At 35.0% G+C, this 23,518-nt stretch overlaps 1 protein-coding gene across 3 annotated transcripts in view; it reads left to right on the plus strand.

Moving 5' to 3' along the window:
• The window catches only part of LOC145261207 (cilia- and flagella-associated protein 74-like), a 2,330,915-nt gene that overhangs the window by 186,620 nt on the left and 2,120,777 nt on the right, over nt 1–23,518 (plus strand). For all 3 annotated transcript variants that reach the window (XM_080119545.1, XM_080119548.1, XM_080119547.1), the window contains exon 15: nt 17,798–17,916. In XM_080119545.1, the coding sequence (XP_079975671.1) occupies nt 17,798–17,916 (119 nt within the window). The remainder of the gene's footprint in view (nt 1–17,797; nt 17,917–23,518) is intronic.

Raw genomic sequence — 23,518 nt, forward strand, 5'->3', positions numbered from 1 at the left:
CCCAAATTGTGCATCGAATGGATACCATAATACTTAGTTTGCTACACTGTATCATAGCATCCATACAAAATTTAAATCAGATCGGCTTAATAGTTTCTAAGAAAACTTCTAAGATTAAATGTGGCATTGTGATGACTAATCTATATTAATCCCTAACTGTGCATCGAATGGATACCATGATACTTAGTTCACTGCATGTTATCATAACAAATACCCATGCAAAATTTCAGTGAGATCGGACGAGTAGTTTCTGAGGAAAAGTGGAAATGGACAGATAGAGAGACAGACTAAGAAAAATATAATATAGATGTTACTCACCATTCTATTAGATATTCGCCTCTTACCCCCATCTTAAAGTTTGTTCATGCTAAATCCTGGTGTAGTTCTGCTTAATAGATTTGCCTCTGCAGCAGCAGCAGCAGCAACAACAAGATCACATATATCTTTTAATTAAAGCTAAGTAACAACACTTCGAGCAGCCATTATAAAATGAAGAAATATTGAATTTAAAATTATAGGCAGCAGTTAAGATACTGGTTCATATAAATAAGTATAATCTATATAATAATACGCCAATTTCATGTTCGTGCATACGTTATCACCCGCCACCCGTGAAAGATATATTTCGGTAGTTAATTACTGTTTTAGTCACATAAATTATTTAGTCGAAAGAATACACAGATTATTTTCGTCTTTTCACTCATGATGAAAACATTCGATCTCAGTATCGGTGGCAGTAGCAATACTACTTTCTTCTTTTCACCAACAGCAAAGATAAACAGCAACAGTCCAAGACACATGGGAACGACGTGATATTCAAAATCAAACCAACTCCCAAGCAAAAACATCCGTCTCCTTTTATTCAGCCATTTTGGATTCCCAACAGCGTCCCAGTTTGCATAATCAAGCTCGCTTCATACTAAAATGGTTTTAAGCTCATGCTAACCAAGACTGTTTATGTATCTGTCTTTTCCCTACACCATTACCACAACCTCATTTAAAAGATGGTTTTGCTGAAGGTGAAATGAAAAAAAAAAAATTTTTTTAATTTTATCTTATATCTTAAATTTTATATGATGAAATATTGCACCACTGTGCCTGTTTTACGGGTACTTTAATTGAAAGAACTCTGACAAACTCCAAGCCCTTGTGCTCCCTCTACATAAATACCCCTGACTAAGCTGACAGCAAAATACCACCCCTACACTGTAAAGATCCCTAAATGCTGTAAAGCCTTCTACTGAAATAGTTTTTTTTTTTCCTCTCAAATTGCTAGATTTAGGTCTCTATTTCCCTGACTGTACTCACATGCAGAAGTTTAAGTGGATCAAGTAAAGATTAGATACCCCGTAGCAGACGACAAAAATAAGCGAACAATTCAAGAGGCATCGTTTGTTCGACCTTGACATTGCCGTTAGGTGTTTCTAAACTTGTAAACAGGTCAAATAGCAGACATATTCGAATGTTCGCGAGCAAGATTTTTTAAAAATATTTAATATTAAAGAAAATGTTTTGTAAATATTTATTTTTACTTTTAAATCTTTAAAAGTTTTGTAAATATATTTTTGAAAAATCTTGCTCGTGAACATTCGAATATGTCTGCTATTTGACCTGTTTACAAGTTTAGAAACACCTAACGGCAATGTCAAGGTCGAATAAACGGTGCCCCTTGAATTGTTCGCTTATTTTTGTCATCTGTTACGGGGTATCTAATCTTTACTTGATTCATTTAAGTGTAATGTGAACAAACATCTACCTGCTCAACTCCCCATATAGTATCCCTGCAAACTTTATCCAAAATAGTAGACGTTTACATCCAAGTGACACTGTGCCTTGTTTGGGGTGAAAAACCAATAAAAATAAATAAAGATAATGATGTGACTGTTGTATTAAGCATAAAACTCAAACTAAAATCAACTTTCCTGGCTTTCAGTATCCATTCTGTTCCAAAATTGTATAATGAGGTCTGTGTTCATGTTAAACGTCCATTAAATGAAAGTCTTACAAGAGGCTCTAACTAGATATATTCTGAAACCACATTAACAAGAGTATTTACATATAAGTATGCGTTTCAGTTTCAACAAAGGTGATATGATAATATTGTGGGACCTGGATCCGTCGGACATCCGTTAGAAATATTTTACAAACTTTTAAAAGAGTTTTGGAGATGGACCTCCATAAGCATGGCAACAATATAAGTTGTGGTACCCATCTTATGGATACCAATAAACTCTTCCACAAGAATATGCCTCTCGACATTATGCACACTTGTCAGTCGGACTGACTTATAACCATACACTTTATTTGTTGTATTAGATTTTTTGTTTTACTCTTTTTCACCCAAAACAAGGCATACTGCCACTTGTAACATAAGGGGCTACTTTTGGGATTTTGTCTAACAGAGAACTGTCGGAGTTGAGCAACGAGATGTTTGTTCACATTACATTTAAACTTCTACAGGTTAGTACAGTCAGGGAAACAGGAAACAGAGAGGAAATTCCAAAGTCTAGCAGCTTGAGGAAAGAAATTATTAGTGTAGAAGGCTTTACATCATCTAGAGACCTCAACAATGTAGAGGTGGGATTTTGCTGCTTGTTGTGTTAGTCATGAGTATGTACATTGAAGTGCTATGAGTTCATCATAGCATATTTCATTGTAAAATAGGCACAGGTATGCAACATTGCAACAATAGTACAGAGGGTGAAGCCTGGCCGATAGTGCAGAACCTATCAGACTTTGAGACTCTTTTTTTTTTTGGGGGGGGGTCCTAAGAGTAAGAGACTAGTGGTAGATGTACCAGCCCAGATGTGACAACAATACTCAATGCATGGGCAAATCGTGGTTTGTAAAGATATAGGATGCTTTCTGATATGGATAATTTTCTAGCATGATAGAGGGAGCCTACCTTCTTTGCAATGTCCTCAATGTATTTGTTCCAATTCATGTTGCCTGTAAATATTAGGCTGAAGAGTTTGAAAGATTTCGTTTCCACTATATACTAAGTTTTGTCTTTTTTTTTTCTGGACACATACTTGTCCACAACAATATATAACAAATGAACGATACAACTGTGGAATTTCCACAGGTTCCGCTAGTATAATCTTCTCCTTCAAGTATCAGTTCTGTTGCAGGCATCGAGGATCATGGCTCACCAACCCCCTTCGCATTCAAACCGTTTTCCTATGATGTTCTTTGCAGTATAGTTCCTATGTTGCAATTAGGTTGCAATTACTTGCTATAAGAGCATTGCTGATTCAGAGCGAGTAGTCTTAGCGATTGTACCTCGATCAGTATCATTTGTCTAACACAATGAAGAGTTGAACGATTCAAGAAGAAACCATTAGGCTGGTCAAGAGTTCATCCATCATCTGCCTGATGTGACTTCACATACCCTGATGAAAGGGTTAAATGGGTACTTAACTTTGCTCAATGGTCTCCCAATAGATAGTGGAGGGAAGGAGGTGCCTTACTGCTCCTAATTATAGAAGTGCTTCCATCCTGCCACCCTATATAGCGCCTAATATTCCCAACTGGTCACCCATCTGGTATTGGTCAGACTCAACATTGCTTAAATTCTGATGATTTGATGATAACTGGTGGTGTCAACGTGATTATGTCGCATATGTTAGTATAATAATTTCCATACTGGACTCCTTCATATGTAATATATTGATGTTGGCATTCTGTAGATGTTCAGTGTAAATGGAGATGCTCTGATATTATTGTAGCTCTTTTGTTAAAACTGCAAAAGTATTTATCTAAGCTAGTAGGGACGCCTGGTGCAGCTCGGTTGTAAAGTATGCTTAAATATGATATTTTAATTCTTGCAGATTTCGTATATATTACTTATAGAGTTAATGTTCTATCGATTTTTATATGTTATAAAGTTGCGATTTCAAAAATATATCCATATAACTTAAGTGCATCAGCTATAGTCAAAACCGAAACCAAAACTTAAAAAACTAACGGGACCTGTGGAAATTCCACAAAGGACTCATTCATCTGTAATATATTGATATTGTCAATCTCTAGATGTTCTGTGTAAATGGAAATGCTCTGATATTATTGTAGCTTTTTCGTTAAAACTTCAAAAGTATTTATCTAAGCTAGCACGAACGCCCGGCAAAGCCCGGTCGTAAAGTATGCTTAAATATATTTTAATTCTTGCAAATGTTGTATATATCATTAAAGAGTTAATGTTTTATCTATTTTTATATGTTATAAAGTTGTGATTTCAAAAATAAAAAAATATATATCCATATGACTTGGATGCATTTGCTTGAATCGAAACTGGAATAAAAACTTATGAAAAAATGTAATATATATATATATATATATATATATATATATATATATATATATATATATATATATATATATAAAAACTTGAGTTCCTTCAGCCATAATCGAAATCGAAACCAAAACTTATGAAGAATTCTTGATAAAATTATTTATTAAAAAAATAGATGACGTCAGTGCCATCAGCTATAATCGAAACCGAAACCAAAACTTATGAAGAATTCTTGGTAAAATTGTTTATGACAAGAAATAGAAGTACATAACAATTAAACGACCCGGATGTAAGCGTGACACAGAAAATAACACGCACGCTATCGTATTAATATACAGATAATAATAAGAGCTGAGAGAGAATGAATCTTGGCCATGTCCTCAAATTATAACACTTGAGCAATTCTCTTGATGAGTCAGCTTCCAATTCATTCTCAAGATATGTGCATAATTAGCGCTGATTTGCAATCTACTTCTTACCGTAGATTCAATGACTCCAACAATAAATGAAAAGTCAAATTGAAACTATAAGTACTCGTCCTTGATTTAGTTTTCTACTTTTAAAACTTGAAAAAAAAGGTGTTTGCAAATTAAATTTAATTATAACAGTATCATTTGATCATTACTTTATTAATTAACACAACAATTACTAAATAATGTAAGGTAATGTTTTAATCTTTATTTGTTAATTTTTTTTTTTTTTCAAAACTTTCAAGTTTTTAATTAAATGACGATTGACCAAAACAACTTAAACGCTTTCAAATTTTAAAGCGCTACAAATTATTTTTACATTATTTGAACTACTGAAGTTATCTTGAGTGTTATTTTTACGTTTCAGCCGATGCAACGTTCGGCCTTCTTCAGATTTATCTTGCCTAACTCTGGAATCTTTCTATTAAACTCTGGACTCTTCACAGAATTTTGAATAGAAAGCTTTACTGAATCTACAGGAGTATCATGTTCTTGTTCCGTCAGCCATGACTGAAAAAAAGTTCTAACTTATTCACAATTATATTCTTAATATCGCACGAACTAAGGATTGTGTATTCAACTTTCAAAAGAGTGTCACAACTGAATTTTATTAGCGAACTAGCAGATATACCCGGCGTTGCCCGGTATTAAACGTAACGTTAAATTCCTTTAAAAAAAAATGAAGTAAAAAAAAAAAAACAGAAAGAAACTGAGACCTGTGCAGGCGAGTGTTCTGCTTTTACTTAACAGTTCACTTTTTGTAAGTAAAAAAAAAAAAAAATACTCAAGATGAAATCCAAACCAAAACCTAAAGACAGTGATTCAAGTATGATAACCATTAGGTCAGCTTGCTACGATCTTTAAAATATGTTTTCCAACCTACTTATTCTTAGCATAAGGAAACTGTCATCTGAACGATTCATGCATGCGGCCGTGAAATAAGTGACAAACAGATAAAAATCCGGTGATCCCCAAATATCAATTTTTCATTTTTGACCCCTTAGCAACCCTTTTTTACCAGATGAAAACTGATTAAATTTTTTCCATATGTCTGAATACCTATATACCAAATTTTAAGTCTGTAGGTGAAATATTCGTTGAATATATTGACTGAGAATCTTCATGTTGTGTTTTGAAGGAATTTGATGCTGCATTTAATATTGACAGTATTTTTGTTTATAATAAATAAAAAATCAGCATTAATATAATATTTATGCATATTTTATGACCTAGCAACTAGTAGTATTCAAATAATAGAAACTGACAGAACATTTCCCAGAATAAAAAACGTCTCCTAGTCTGTATGAAAAATACGCGGATACACATTCTCCTAGTGATGCTATAATAACACAGAGCTGAAAACTTCATCAGGCTAACACAATTTGCTTTTTTGAATCAGCAAAAAACCTAGAAAAATTCACAGGAAAAAGAGATGGTAGTGGTTATTGCGAACCGAAAACTCATAAATATCAAGTAGGGCTGGACTGGAAACTTACGCAAATTGCCAGAATATGCTGAGCGCTGGTCAAGTTGATCAGCCAATCAGAATGCGTCAACAAACGGAATTAACCTTTAAGATGGCAAGCATATTTGTAAAACTTAGAGTATGTTGTTGTTATATTTTGTTTTATTGCTTCACCATTTTTTTTTTTTTAATTGTAATTCGTATCCGATGAATGGTTTTTGTTTCTTAGCGTTTTTAAGATTTGTTCTGCAAATTCCGGCAGTTTACGTCAGGTGCTGGCCAGACCTGAGTGGACATTTACAGAAATCCAGTTCGTAATATGTACTACGACTGAAAAAAGAAACTGATTCAGTTAAATGGTCTTTTGAGTAAAACGTCATTATTGTCCACTACGTCTGTTGCTTATGGTCTCAAAAGTGGGGGAAAAACACAACCATGGCATTCAAGAGTCGAAAAAAGGAGGAAATGTAATTCTTTAAAGAAGATGGTAAATATTAATGTAACGCAAAGAAATTAAGGGTTAGCCGTAAGAGAGATTGATGGTGGATTGATATCTAAGAACTAATGTAATACTAGTCCTCGAATACAGCAAAACAAAACAAAAACTTAAAGAAAAAGAAACTATAATTTCGTTAAGTGAAGATGTGGTCTGAAATGCTACCAAAGGCAAAATAAGTTTTTCTTCTGTAATTAAACACTTTAAAAAATAGTACAAACCTGCTTGTGCGCAGACTATAAAGTTCTGTGTAGACAAAAAGAATGAAGAAAAAACAGGAAAAAAATGGCTGCCTTTTATGTTTATATGCTTGCGATTCTGTCACTTAACATGAAAATGAGATGCTTCCGGTTGGGTATAAAAAGCCTGATTTTCCAGCAACTGGGCTGACTTTGGATGTGCTTGTCAACAGTGCATTGTGTTCTAGAGTTGAGTTTTGACAGTAGAGCATTGAGATTTGGAGTAGTGAGTTTTTTGGCAGCAGTGTGTCGAATTTAACATTTGATTGTTTTAACCATAGAAGAGAACAAAATTATTCTTCATTGTTTTGCTTACTCTATATATAAAAAGAAAAAATCGGAAAGGAAGAAAAAAATGGTATTCAAGGTTCAAATACGATCCCCTACCAAACAATTACAGATAGCAGCCCTAAAAAAAGAGCATTGATTCTTTAAAGTGCAATTGGATAGAAATTTGTAAACTCTAAGGGAAAACTGACAGAACTCCTTTTCACCAACACCACAATTCACATGAACAAATCTTAGCTCATATGTTTTCTTTCAGCTAGAACTAACTTGTCTGATGTTGAAGCATTTCTCTTAACAAATACCCCGGATATCTTAGCACTAAGTGAGACTAACCTACACTCCTCCATTCCCTCTAACTACTTTAACATCCCACTCTGCTGTAAGGACTCTGACAGACATATGCACGGACTTGGAGTTTACATTCGTAATACCCTTCCCTTGACTAGAGAAACAAACCTAGAAACAGATGATCAAGCCTTTATGTGCTTTAGACTAAACATGCAACACAATATTAGCTACTATTATTTTCTCTACCGCTCTCCCTCGACTCAGGACTGCTCCATAATAAACAAAGTATCTGACAGCATAGACACGGCACTGTCCCTCGACACTAGCGCACAAATACATGTATTTGGTGACTTTAATGTCCACCACAAAAACTGGCTTGGATTCTCTACTCACACAGATGCAGCGGGCAGCACAACCCATAGCTTCGCTATATCTCACTCCCTATCACAAATTGTTACGTTTCCAACCCGTTTCCCTGACCAGGAAGAACAACACGCATCACTTCTAGATCTGTTTTTGACCACAGTTCCCGATGACTGCATAACGAAGGCCCACAGCCCACTCGGGAACGCTGATCATGCAGTGATAATGGTTGAAATCGCCCTAAACTCTAGACCCAAAACTGAAGAGCCAGTGCTCAAAACAACGAGATATTATAATAAGGCTGACTGGGAAGCCATCAGGGAACTAATTAGAGATGCTCCATGGAAAAATATTTTCTCTCTCCCTGCTGAACAATGTGCAAACGAGACCACTGACTGGTTCAAAACTGCAATCGAAGCGCATGTTCCCACGCGGAAATTTTATAGTAAGCCCCACTCTCCCCAATGATTTACGTCGACTTGTGCAACTGCCATTGCTCAAAAGCAGCATGCATACCGTAGGTTTAACCGACATCAATCCAGTTCAAACAGACTGAAGTATATAGAAGCTAGAAATAACGTTAAGAAAGAAATAGCGACAGCTAAGAGAGAATTTACGGAAACCACTAAAAAGCGCATCGAAGCACAAAAACTAGGAACTCGAGACTTCTGGAAAATCTACAACAGTGTAGTAAATAATGGGCAATCAACAATTCCCCCACTAACTAACAATCACGAGGTTGTCTCCTCAGCAACCGACAAGGCTAACATGCTTGCCAGTCGGTTTGCCTCAAACTCCACACTGGACCCTTCCAACCACCCCCTACCTGACTTTCCTATGCGGACAGACGCCACACTAGACGATCTGAAAACCACCCCTGCTTAGGTGCATGCTATCATAAAAAACCTTGACACCTCAAAAGCATGTGGACCCGATCTTATCCCAGCTGTGCTATTAAAAAAGTGCTCAGCCGAAGTAGCTCCAGTTCTCTCCAAACTCTACAACAAATGCCTTAATGAAGCTTGCTTTCCGGGCTGTTGGAAAACTGCTTCTGTTGTACCAGTATTCAAGAATTCTGGCGAAAGGACAGACCCATTTAATTATCGCCCCATTAGCCTCCTCCCACTTTTTGCCAAAATATTTGAGACCATAATTAACCATGCTCTAGTCCATCATCTTACAGATGCTAAACTACTGACTGACAAACAATATGGATTTAGACAAGCCCGTTCCACAGCAGACATCCTAACTGTGATCTCTGAACGTATATACCATTCACTGGACAAAGCGGGGGAGGGCAGAGCGGTAGCTCTAGATATATCTAAGGCTTTTGACAGGGTATGGCATGAGGGTCTCCTCAGTAAAATCAGATCATACGGTATCACTGGTAGAATACTTAACATAATTAAATCCTTCTTAGATAAGAGAAAAATCCAGGTTGTCCTTGATGGTCGTACATCTAAACAATATGATATACATGCGGGGGTGCCCCAGGGTTCTATCCTTGGACCTCTATTGTTCCTGATATTCATAAATTACCTCCCCGACAACATTGCCTCTGAGATGGGTATATATGCTGATGACACTACACTCTATGGCAGGCACGACAGGAAGACGAATGAACACATTTCTAAAGAAATGGCAGAAACACTAGAGGAAGACCTCCAATCTGTAGTGGAATGAGGACAAAAGTGGTTGGTCGCGTTCAATGCTGCCAAGACTAAACTAGTTTCATTCAATAATTACAAGAAACCCTATCTACCACCCATAGCAATGGCCAACGACTCTTTATCTGAGAGTCCATCTTTCAAACTCCTTGGCCTAACGTTCACAGGAAACATGAGTTGGAACAATTACATTGAAGGCATTGCCAGGGCCGCTGCAAGAAAGGTGGGCTCTCTCTACCGTGCTAGAAAACTACTAACACCCGAAAGTATCCTGTACCTCTATAAGGCCACCATTCGCCCATGTATGGAGTATTGCTGCCACATCTGGGCTGGTGCATCTGCTACTAGTCTCTCGCTCCTTGACAAGGTTCAAAAGAGAGTCGCAAACCTGATAGGCCCTGAACTGGCATCTAAGCTTCAGCCTCTGTCCCATCGACGAAATGTTGCATCCCTCTGCCTTTTCTACAAGTATTTTAGTGGTGAATGCTCTGACGAACTGCAATCACTTGTGCCCCCACGACGTAAGCACCCTCGACAAACCCGACAGGCTGCTAAATCCCACCCCCAGACTGTAGAGATCCCTAGATGTAAAAGAGCTTTTTACTCCAATAGTTTCTTCCCCAGAACCGCTAGACTCTGGAATTCCATTCCAGGTCCCTGCTTCCCCAACAGTACTGACGTGCAGAAGTTCGTGTAACGTGAACCGACACCTTGCTGCCCAAATCCCTACATAGTATCCCAGTAGTTGTTGCCCCTGATAGTAGCCCCCTACACCAAAGTGGCAATTTGCCTTGTTTGGGGTGAAAATGTAATAAAAAAAAATTAAAAAAAAAAAAAAGCTGTCAGACACTCAACTGCTCGTCCCCTCTCAATTAATCCTTTCTAAAACAGCTATCTTCCTCACATGCAAATGAATGCCACATATAAAAAGAATCCAACTACAAACACAAGTTCTTTATCTCTTTTTCTTTCCACAATACACACATCTAACATGCCAAACAGGTGTGCTTCCGCTTTTGTGAGTAGTTTCTTCTATTACTAAATTGAACGCATAAAAAAAATCAAGTGATATTCCTAAATAGAGCGAGTGATATTTTGATATCTAAAAACTAAAAAACAAGGAACCGGGGTGTAATGGATAGAGTACTTGATAAAATTAAGTTGTAAAAGTTAAAGTTCTGGAGGTTGAAGGTTCAATCTTCAGTGTGGGCGACACTCAAAATACGAATGCAAATTACTTACGGCTTCTACTCGGTCATGGCTGACGAAACGAAAGTATGCTGCCCCCATGGATTAAATAAAGGATTATATTCGAAATTCCATGCTGATTCCAAAGGTCAGCAAGATAAACCTGAGTAGAATACACTTGAAGAAGGTCGGAGATTACATCGACTAAAACACTGCGAATAATAATGTTCAAGATGAGTGTAACATAGCGTGGACGGTTATATGCAAATGATCTCACGGGAAGGAAAAGGAAGACTATAAAAAGAAGAAAGCATGTTGAAGTAAACAATTAAATGAGAGACGTCACAGCCATCATAAGAAGTCACACGTGGCGGGAGAATGAGGAAGTAAATATTGTTGTAGAACAAAAAGAACATGTTGAAGTTATTTTTCTACTCTTTGTCTACTTTGGGACTGAGCATACAACGTGTTGGGTAACGTTACATGAGAACAGTAGTCTGAAGAATACAAATAATGCAAATAATCAAACCTTATTTCCAAACTTTAGAAACGTAACAACAACAACAACAACAACAAAGAATCCTCCTAATTTTAGCAATATAAAAATTGCAAACAAATTTACTAGTTTTAATTCGTGATTGTTCTGTTGAAATCCAAAGCCAACTTAAGAGGTGCACAAGAGATGACAATCATTGTCTCCTTCACCTTCGATTGCGTTGAAATTGATTTTCAACAAATATCGCTATGATTGTCATAAAAAAAACAAAAAAAAAAAAAACAAGTACACTAAGAATCGATTGTTTCTTTCTCTTTCTGCAGTATTGTTTGACATCATCTTCACAGCTATGGCATTTTTTTTTTAATTTTTAAAAAATTCGATTTTCTGAGAAAAGATTTGAATATTTAGAATCTTGTAAAATATACAAAGCGCTTTTGTTAAACAAACAACTTTTTTGTCTTCGTATTCAAAATTAATTTTTAACGATATTTTCCTACCATTGTAATCAATCTCTAAGGTTTCTTCATATAAAATTAAACAATTAAACAAAAAAAAAAACAAAAAAAAAAAACAGAATCGTTGATATCTTTAGGTTTTCACAAATTCTCGCAGTGCAAGAAAAAAAAATCAGTTTATTTGAAATATTCAAGAATTGTAATATTAATTTCTACATAAAGTTGTTTTTTTTTTTAAATTTATCAATATGGCCATCTTATCTTTTTTTATTTACTTTCATTTATCCAAAACAAGAAATATTGCCACAAAAATGTAAGGGGTAGGGGTTAATGTGAATTAGGGGACAGGTTTATGGCTGGAAGTATCCTAAGTGAGAATTGTGTAGCAGGATGTTTGTTCACGTTACATTTTAATTTCTGCATGTTGGTACACTCAGGAAAACAAGAAGCAGAGAAGGGATTCAAAAGACTAGCAGTTTGAGGAAATAAACTATTAGAGCAAAAAGCCCTCCGGCATCTTCACATTGAATGGATGAGTTTTTAGCTGATTGATGAGTTTACTGGGCATATTTATGTTGATGCAACAGCCCGGATGTGACGACAGAATTCCATTCATGAGTGAATGATGGCTTAGGATACCGGCAGATGAGAAAAGTTTTCTAACCCAGTAGAAGGAGCCCATTTTCTTTGCAGCAGCGTTGGCAGTATCTTCTATTTGTTCCAATTCATGTTAGCTGTGAATATTATGCCAAAGAGTTTGAATGTTGGACTCTTAGGTAGAGTGTTATTTGTTATGACAAACAACGACTACAAAACGTTTCGTTTAATTATTGATCTACAGAAAAGCAATAAAGAAAAACTTGTTTATTTAATTATATTTTTAGTATATATCAAATGAGAAACAACATTGTATCTACAGACTTTTCTATGATTAAAGGGACATAATTATTTTGTATCTTGAAATTAACAGCTCTTGTTGAAAGATATTGCACCTATACTTCTCTGATGCATTATTGTACTTAACGGGTCCTGCTAGTTATAAATAATCATTTCAAGTGGCTTCTTTCTTCAGACCGCTTGCCTTTGGAATTCCCTCTCGGCTCACTGTTTCCTCAGCTTTCCAACATGCAGAAATTTAAACCTTACATAAACATTTTGCTGCACAATTTCTTTTTTTATGGAAAATGCTCCATACATGACATGAAGCCACTTAATGTAAGGAACTAACAAGGACGAAAGATGATGCCATTTTCTCTTCTCTGCAACGTCTTTCCCACAGAAGAGACATTGCGAGCCTGTCTACTATAATTTATAAATGATTAAAAACATAAAGAGCATGGGAAATTATTGATAGCGGTTTATGCTAGACGAGTGTTTTTCATGAAAGTTTGGCCAGAGGAAGACCATAGATTGGAGCTCAGACGAGCGCTTTCCATGAAAATAACAATAAAGTAAAGATAGGCTCACAAGATATTTTCTGTAGGAAAGAAGGTGCAGGGAAGAGAGAAGGGCATCTTCCACTAGGCTGCAAAGTCTATTTTGAACTCTGTCAAGGCAGTATTGGTACCGTCGGTTTCAAGCCCGATAATAAGGACCGTTTAAGGTATCCTTATCAAGCTCTCTTCAGCCAATATTCGTCTATTTTATAACCGGAAGTGTGAAATATCTATATACCTCGCGAGTTCACGTTTAAATCTCGTTTTCTTAAATCCCCCCGCGTTTATTTATCGGATGATGATGATTTAATTAACTTTAAACTTTGAATTATTTAATTTTAAAATCTAATTTCGAAAAAAAATTTTCCCTTATATAAATCGATTTTAATTTGAACACAAATTAATTTAAAAATCTAATTTTTCTTATGTATAAAAAACCTTACAATTTATATGGGTAAGTTAAAAACTTAAAATTTCGTTTTATTATATTGAATTACGTTTAAAAATTTCTAAAATACGTTCAAAGTTTTTTAAAAAAATTTTAATCTTTCGTTTAATCATATCGAACAACGTTTAAACATTTCGAAATACGTTTTAAAATTTTATAAAATATATAATTATTTACTATAATAATTATTAAATATCTACAGACACTAGTGTTTCATCCTTTTGGGAATCATCAGTGCAGGGTGCCACGATTAACACCAGTCGATAGATCCGAACCCGGAAACAGAAGCTATCTCTGACTCCATTTGCAAGGACCTAATCCACCCGGCCACCGTTAATCACGAGAAATACTCTTGAAATTTAAGCATTTATTTTTAAATGTTTTTAACGTCTGTCAGAGTGATTTAATCACTATATGATGATCTGCCCATGCGAACTAAATTGACCGACTTTTATTTCAACTGTAAAGTGCTCAACGATAAAAGCATTTTTGACACACACACACACACACACACATATTTCTATAATATATATATATATATATATATATATATATATATATATATATATATATATATATGTATGTGTGTGCGTGTTTGTGTGTTTAAGAATACCATTCTTATGATTATCTATCGACATATATGTGGAGAAGAGAGGTAACAATTTGATTAAATCCTTCATTGGTTTTTTTGCAGCAAGAATGCTTTTACGAAATATAATAAATTGTCGATTTATCAGACGGTAACTCTGGCAGAATGTTAAAAAAAAAAAACTTCTATAGATTTCATTTCGTAGAGTTTGATAAATAAAATATTAACATATGTACGACATGGTTTCATCCTGTATGCACGTAATTATTCTGAAACTGAGCTGCTAGTGTGATGCGCACATGTATGAGTTGACCTCCTTTTCTTCCTCACCTCACCTCCAAAAAAAAAAAAAAAAAAAGAGGAAAAGAAAGAAAAAAAATCGTTCGTGGCACTTAAGTTTCGAAATGGCTTTGTCAAACGAATAGATTAAACAAAGCAAAAACAAAAAGAATGTGAATAGAAAATGATGTTCTTTATTTCCTGGTTGGGTGATTTCAAGGGATGTGTGAAATAATTGGCAAGATGCCGAGAAATGTTGGCTACATTGACAGATGAACCAATTGATCAGTCTGCGAAAATCCCACCAACCTTGGAGCAACAACACCGTTTTCTTTTGTTATTTTTTTGTTTGTTTTTTTCGCGTGTGTATATCTATGTGCATCTGTATACCTGTGTGTATTTATGTGTGTATCTATGTATGTGGGTGGAGAGGGCTCCCGTAAGCCGTGGTGAAGGCAACCTTTCTAGGAGAAGCAAATCTCTGATTTAAAAAACCATAACGCGGAAGACCATTACCCACATTAAGCTGGTCTGCAGTTTAATTTGTTGCTGGCTATCTTGCTCTTGCTTGTTGCTGGATCTCAACATTTTGAACCGAGAGAGAGACTTAGCTGTCGTACAAAGCTAAGACTCTGTAACATCATATTTGTATAGATACTTCCTCAGGCATTTGGGCTCATGGATTTTAAATGTCTGAGGGAGTGGCACTCGTCTGACAAGACGTTGCAATCATCATCATCATCATCATCATCATCTATGTATGTACGTGTGTCTATGTCCATTTTTGTATGTGCTTTTATATGCATGCATACATTTATGTGCATGTACATATATCTATATTTATGTGTATTTATATATCTACTAGCAAAAATACCCATCGTTGACTGGGTCCAAAAACAGCCTACCGAAAATGGACTCTGATTTATGAAAGTATGATAGGTTATAAAAAGGAAGGGTTGCAAAGAGATAGCTTCGAATTTGGGGGTATCAAAACCAAAGCAAAATATGATGAAAGTAAAAATAAAATAGATAAACCCCATAATTTATTATACCATACCTGTTCACAGTGAAACACTTATCACAATATTCTATGGATCTATATTAAAAAACCTTGTTAAACTTTGTGACATATTTCCATTCTATGGCGGTCAGGTGCGAACGAACACCCCATAATTTTATTATACCATATTTCTCCAAACTGAAACATAATTATCAAAATATACTTACGCAGATAGATATGAAAAGTCTTTATTAAAGTTTGTGCCTATTTCCATTCTATGGAGGCCAGGCGCGAACGCAGACCCCACAATTTTATTATACCATCCCTACTGAAGTTAAAACATACTTATCAAAGTATTCTTATGTACATCTATATCAAAAACACTTGTAAACGTTTTTTTTTTTATTTTTAAATTTTTTATTTCCATACTTTTTGGGCCAGGCGCGAACACAGACCCCACAATTTTAATGAACCACCGTTCTGCCAGATTAAACATACACATTCCTGTGTCTCGATACATCTTCTATCATTATATGTAATCAGTTTTTTAAAATAGTCAACCATCTAGGAGCCTATTCGTAACCACACACACACACATTCAGCTTTATATTATAGATGTGCATGCATGTATGTGTTTATATATCTGTTTACATGAATATATCTATATGCTTTTATGCGTTCATATACGGACGGCGTATTACGGTAACACACGGGTTCTCATTAGATCTCCAAAATTAAGCAATGTTGAGGCTGGCTACTACAAGATGGGTGATCATTTGGGAATTCTATATATGTGTATGTGCTCTCCGCTTATCTCGGCATTGTTTCCAGTCGTCCTAAATCTCCACTTGCTACTGGTATTTAATAACGCCAATTCAGAAGAAATTGCAATCCTTGCCACAAAAACTCCATGCGCAGGCACCCTTAAAATGATTATGCATAGTCTGTCAAGACTGAAAGAAGCTACCATAGCTATGTGCATTTATGTGTGTGTATATATATATATATATATATATGTGTGTGTGTGTGTGTTCATTTATGTCCGTATGTATGTGTATATATCTATATGAATATATCTGTGTATATTTGCGTGCATATATGCATGTATTTCTGTTTAGACATGTGTGTGTTTATATATTTATGTGAATATATGTACCTGTGTCTATATATCTATGTGCAGGGCTGTGTGTATTTATATATGTGTATATATGTATGTATGCATAATCCTGTTCATATATGTGTGCGTTTATAATTATGCATATGTGTGTGTATGTAACTGTCATCATATATGCATATGTTTATACGTGTTTCTGACCTTATGTATTTGTATTTAATCAAACACATGTGAGCATGTAACACGTATGTTAAACCGAATATGATGATAATTATGTTTGCGTTTATTTGACTGTATTTTTTTATTATATCTTCATAAAACTATACATACAATTATTTATATATATGTATGTGTTTGTGTGTGTGAATATATATATATACATGTATATACATGTGTGCTTGTGTATATATATGTGTGTGTGTGTGTGTAAACATATGTGTATGTTGGTATATATATATATATATAAATTTGGGTAGATATATATTTATACATAAATGTGACTATATATATATGTGTGTGTGTCTGTATACATATAAATATGTTGGTTTATAGATGTGTGCTTTTATATATAGATATGTGTGTATATATATATAAATATGTTGATATATAGATGCGTGTATATATACATAAACATGTTGATATACATATATATATAGAGAGAGATATGTGAGAGTGTGTGTGTATAAGTATATGTTTAGATATATGTATAGATGTGTGAGTACATATATGTGAATATATATATAATGTGTATATATATATATATATAGAGAGAGAGAGAGAGGAAGATGTATGAGTATACTAATGTATACATGTGTATGTATACATATATAAATGAGTATGTATGTATATATATATAAATGTGTGAGTCCATATGTGTATATATGTGTGTGTGTGTGTGTGCATATCTACGTGTGTATATATGTATAAAGAAATGTGTTTGTATAGATGTGTGTATAGATATATGTATATATAAGTATATGTGTTTGTATCACGTATGTGGGTGTGTGTCTCCTTGAAGAGTTGTAATGCAGATGAACTCTCTGTGTAATTACCTATATATATATATATATATATATATATATATATATATATATATTCCTAAACGCACACAAACGTCATTAATGGAACATATATTTGAATACCGATGATGATTTTGACAACTAATACTTTCTCTTTCAACATCATTATTCTTTAATTCTCATCTTTTGTTTTTGTTTTTCAGAATATCGATGTTGGTAAAACATACAAGCAAAAGATTGTGATCACCAATGTTTCTTATACGGTGAACTACATCAAGCTGATTGGTGTGTCGACCAGCCTCCAGGACTTTGTTCAAATTGAGTAAGTAACAAGTCATGAAATGCGTGCATTTGGATGCAATCACATTTTTTTTGGGGGGGGGGGGGTATCGTTTGGGTCTATTTATCGTATTGAAAGTAAACTTAACATAAAAACTTGAAATTTAACCCAGTGATGTTTAGAGGTCTAGTGATGTTTAAAATGTACCTAACCACAACCCTAACCCTGACCCTAACCCTGACCCTAACCCTAACCCTAACCTACCGATTTGATTAGTTAATAAAGAAATCATTTAAGCAATATTTTTTGTAGGTCTGCGAATGCCCGGAGTGAATTGCTTGATTGTCTGCCATAAACATTCAAGTATAATTCCTAGTATTGAGAAATGGATATAGCCTGAATATTATTGGGTGCTCTCCCATTTAGATGCCTGGTTCATCACCCACATCGACCCCTCCCATCTGTCCGTCACTGCCTTTGGAATTCCTTCCTTGCTCCGTGTTTTCCCAGCTGTACAACATGCAGAAATGTAACCAGAACAAAACATTTCGCTGTACAACTATCCACTTAAAATAGCCCCTATAATTCTGGACCCTAATTACAGATAATCTTTACTTGGGCTGAATAAAAGTAAAAAAAATTTACTATTTTCGCCTCTCCTCTGCTATAACATTAATAGAAACATGTGGTCAACAATTTTTTTCAATTTTTTTTACACAGGCATCAACACATTATCAAGGCCAAGAGGCCACTCGAGGATAAGGGTTAAACAGTGTACAGTAGAAATTGGACAATATAGTAATCAATTCGGTAAATTTGTTAACTTATATGGAACTTGTTTACGTTAGACTTTAAGACAACCATATTGTTGTCAGCCGGAAAGTAGAGAAAACGGAAGACAATTCCACAGGCGTGCAGTTCTGAGAAAGAAGCTTTGTTCATGGAATCTACGTTTAGGTTTAGGCACAGATAAAGAGTGGGAGGAATTATTATAAAAGCACTGTCCTTCTATATTAAACATCCCCCACCTTTTCCTCTTTTTCACAACCTCTCACAGACGTAATGTTGCTAGTCTCAGTCTTTTCTATAAATACTATTATGGTATGTGTTCTTCAGAATTCTATGATCTATTCCCTGCTTCTTTTATTCCAGCTCATTTGACTCGTTGATATAATGGTCTCCATCAATTTGCTATTTTGATACTACATTGTAATACAACTTCCTATTTTAATAGCTTCTTTTCAAGAACTGCAGGATTGTAAAACTCTTTTCTTGCCGACCGTTTTTCTCCTACCTAGAGCTTAGGTCTTTTGAAGACTAATGCCAATCTTTGCCATAATCTCTTTTCATTCTTGTTAACCTCTTACTTACATTGGTTTCATGACTTGTCTGAAGCTATTTCCATAAAAATAAATAAAGTAAAGCAGAACATACAAGCCTGGACTGAGTGCTTCATCTTGTTCAGAAGTTTTTTGACGTCTGCAAGGCAGTTCTCTTGGGCTTTGGTAGTTGATGACTATTTGGCTTTTGTGAATCTATAATATAAATCTCACCTGTCTGTTTAAATGTATGTATTTATGTATGTATGTTTGTATATCTGCCTGAAAATTTCAACAGAGGCGACAGATTTTCACAAGATCGGTATTGTTTTGAAGCTCGACGACAAATATAAAAAAATTGGTTAAAAACATTAATTCCTTCACTCTCAACTGGGCACTTTTCTACAGGGAGGGGTTGCTTATTTTCGAAAGTCATCCCCTCTTTTCAATTGACTAGTCTTAATTTAAACCTTCGCCACTTCCGGTTTGGCGATGGACACGACGGCAAAGACGTCACTTTTTTTTTTTTCCACATTCTTCTCCTTTGTGGTACAGGTTCAAGCCTGCTTACCTGCTATCGCTTTTTTTTTATTTTGTTCAACACACACCTCCAAACACCCGGGCAACCCCGAGCACCCAGGCAAATCTTAAATAAGGAGTAGCAAATATTCTCATTCAGCACTTCCTTTGTCGTCGCCACTCCTACATACATACACTAAGGAGTTCTAATAAGAGATATATATATATATATATATAATTACTAAGGCCAGGGCAACAGAATATTCTTATCATTGTTTTGACTCGAGTATATATATCTGACAAAGTTAATCAACCGAGAATCACATCAGTCTATATAAAAACATATAAAAAATCAATGGATATATACTCGAGAATCAAAACAATTAAAAGAATATTCTGTTGTCCTAGCCCTGATAATTACCAATAAGGGACGTATCTTTTAAATTTATGTTTGAAATAATTGACATCTCTATTTCTACAAATTTATCAGTACCATGCCAGATTTGAGTTGGTGAATCACAGTCCAATTTGAGGATTCTTAATAAGGTGCAGAGACGTATCTGTAATTCGATTGGCTGCACCCTTTCTTCTTCTCTGCAACTTCCTTCTCACTGACATGATATTACTAGTCTCGGTCTTTTCTATAAATACTATTAGGGTATGTGTTCTTCAGAATTAATTGATCTATTCCCTGTTTCCCTTTTTTTTTTTTTAACTTGTTTGACTAATGGTTTCCATCAATTCAGTTTTTTAAAACTTCATCGTAATACAGCTTCCTATTTCAGAAAGAACTGCAAGATTGTGGAACTCTTTTCCTGTTGACTGTTTTCCTCCTACCCAAAGCCTTGGTCTTTTCAAGAGTAAGGCTAATAGATATCTGGTTTTGCAATAATCATTTTTCAATCTTTTTTGCTCCTTCATTGAATGGCTTGACACCTTGTCTGGAGCGATTTCCATTAAAAAAAAATGGGATGATGTGCTGTAAAACAAACAAAAATAAACAAATATTTCATTCATGAGTTGTTTAGTGAAGGAGGGAGTAATCTCTCTATATATAAGTGAACGTGTGTGTGTGTGTGTCTACATTTACCTACGCAATAACTCTGTCAATTTTTAGTCTACAAACTCGAAATTTGATATACACGGTACTGAGATTTGGGAAAATCTTTGTAATCCATTTTCGGCCAGAAATTTGGCTGTTAAGGGGTCAAAGTTCAACGATTTGACATTTGAGAACTCTACCAAACGCCTCCGCCGATTTTGGGTCTAAACACTTGAAATTTTAGATATAGGTTCCTTGGACATGGATCTAACTTAATTACTTGATTTGAGCCCAAAACAATAAATGTTAAAGGGTCATAATAGGGGTCAAAGTTTAAAAAAATTGACCGCTTTTTTTTTTTTTTAATGCTCAACATACACCTCCAAACACCCGGGCAACGCCGGGCTAAAATGCTAGTGTTTAATAATAAAGGGATATAAGTTCTCAATAAGAACATTCAAAATATCTTTATTCCATTTCCAGTGTTAATAAATTTTGTATCACGTTGTTCCTAAAGTTAGGGAAACATTTTTTTTTTTTTTTTTACTTTTGTTTAATTTCCTGAATTCCTGAAATTCCAGAAGCCAAATTGAAAAGATTTTAAGTTCGTGAGGAAACAGAAATCTAAATTTTCAATAAAGTAAATGTTAAAATTAATACAAAAGGAAAAATAAAGTTTTCTTGCATTGGAAATATAATTAGAGTATGCCAAATGTAAATTTTGTATAACGCTTCGCAATGATAATAATACGTCATAGTAATACACCAGGCTTGTCAGCATTGCACTAGTATGACACAAGGAACCTTGCTAGTAAACAAGCATGATGAATGAAAAGCAGAGTGAGTGATTAAAAGTCAGATTAACCACTCCCCCATAAGCATTGTATATGGCCAGACAAAGCTATAAAACAGTTATCCTAATTGAAAATCTCGAAATAATTCAAATATATATATATATATATATATATATAGTAAGTTATAAAATGTATATGGCGATTAAGCTCCACTGAATATTCCGCGTTTCATCCACTCTAGGATTCTTCAGGCTTATGCGCGAATTCTGTGGTTGTTTGGCGTTTTTATATGCGCATCTTCTATTGAAATTTTAGTTAGCCAATCAGCTTTCTAGTATCCACCGCGCCCGTCCTATCAGCCAATGAGAATGCATTTATCGGACAAAGCCCTATTTGACCTCTGGTTGACCTGATCCTTTGTGTGTGCTCTATTTAGCCTGGGTATTTAGCTTCTTGATCTGTTTTAAATCTAGGTTAGTGTTTTTTTTTTATTAATGTTATATATATACTAGCTGATTTTTCCGACTCACTATCGTTTTGCAAAAAAAAAATATAATAATAATAATAAAAATTTCATTCATATGTTTGTTGCAAACAAGAGAAAAAAGAACTTTTGCATTTATCTATAACTAGCAGGGCCGTGTATAGGCGTTGCCCATTGGAAGTCAAGACAGCTTTGATGAAGCCCCTCCCTCCTTGCAAATAAATTAATTACGATTGTCAGCCCTGAAAAATAGTGGGTACTGGCGTCTGTGTTCCAAATGAAATCATCTTGCTTCCACAGTCAAGCATTGTCTGGTAGTGGCAGTTAGCAGAATGCTGAATGACATTATCAGCACTGAGAATTGCTGGCGAGTAGTATTGGTTTGGGAAGATTACTGGTGGGTACTTTCGTGTGCTTATAGGTACTGACAGGCAATGGCAGCTATAATCAGTATCAACCTCCATCTTACTGCTGTGAACTGAAATCGTCTCTTTTCAACTTTCGGGAATTGTTCGACACTGGCTGCTCACTGGCGGTTAGTGTTGTTTGGAGGTAGTTGCTTGCGTTTGTTCACGTTTGCTGGTAGACACTGGTTACCTTTCCAACTGTCAGTGTCTGTTTGCTGCGTTCACTGTCAGCTATCCTCCATTGGACTGCTTTTAAATGTTTGCTGCGTTCACTGTCATTGGACTGTTTTAAATGAAACTATCTGTATTCAATGGGGAGCATTTGCGGTCAGTGGCGTTTTCAGGTGGTTACTTGCATTTGATCATTGTTGGTCACTATCGATTATGACCATTGTTGAGCCATAATTAACTACTTTGAAATAAAATGGCTTGTCTCCAATATTCAATAACTGCCATCCATTGTATGGTAGTGTCATTCAGTGGCAGGCACTGGTGGACACTGGCAATGAAGACGGTGACTGATCTTTTCTCTTTCCTCCTCCTCACCCTTACCCCCTCTTTTTTCTTGACAGAACCTATTCCTCTCTCTGGCCATACACATATAACTCGAGTCAGCAAAAGGGAAATAAAAAGAAAAGAAAGATTAAATCAATTTGTTCTTGTTTATTTTTTTACAACTTAGAAATGGATAGCAACTTGTTGAAAATCGGGTCAGTCCCTCTAAATAAAAGGCCAAAGCGAAAGGTTTGTTATATTTATATCAAGACAATCATTGAATATAAAAGCAAGAAAAAAAAAAGAAAGAAAAAAGAAAGAAAGAAGTCACTTTTCATCATCTCCTTAGGAATTATGTCTCGTCAGTGTATATCTTTCTTTCTTGATAGTTAATATACATTAGTTTAATTTAAATGACATCCTTTGAAAATTACTGAACATAATATTTTTTTAAAAGATTTTTGTAATTCTCCCTTTTTTTTGTTAACTCACTTTAATTGATTACTGTGACGATTGATAAAACTATTACATATACATAGTAAAATAGGACAATAAAATTACAGATTATGAACACCAAACATTAA

This window comes from Euprymna scolopes, chromosome 37, assembly GCF_053919585.1.
Source record: "Euprymna scolopes isolate OS-2025 chromosome 37, ASM5391958v1, whole genome shotgun sequence".
Lineage (NCBI taxonomy): Eukaryota > Metazoa > Mollusca > Cephalopoda > Sepiida > Sepiolidae > Euprymna > Euprymna scolopes.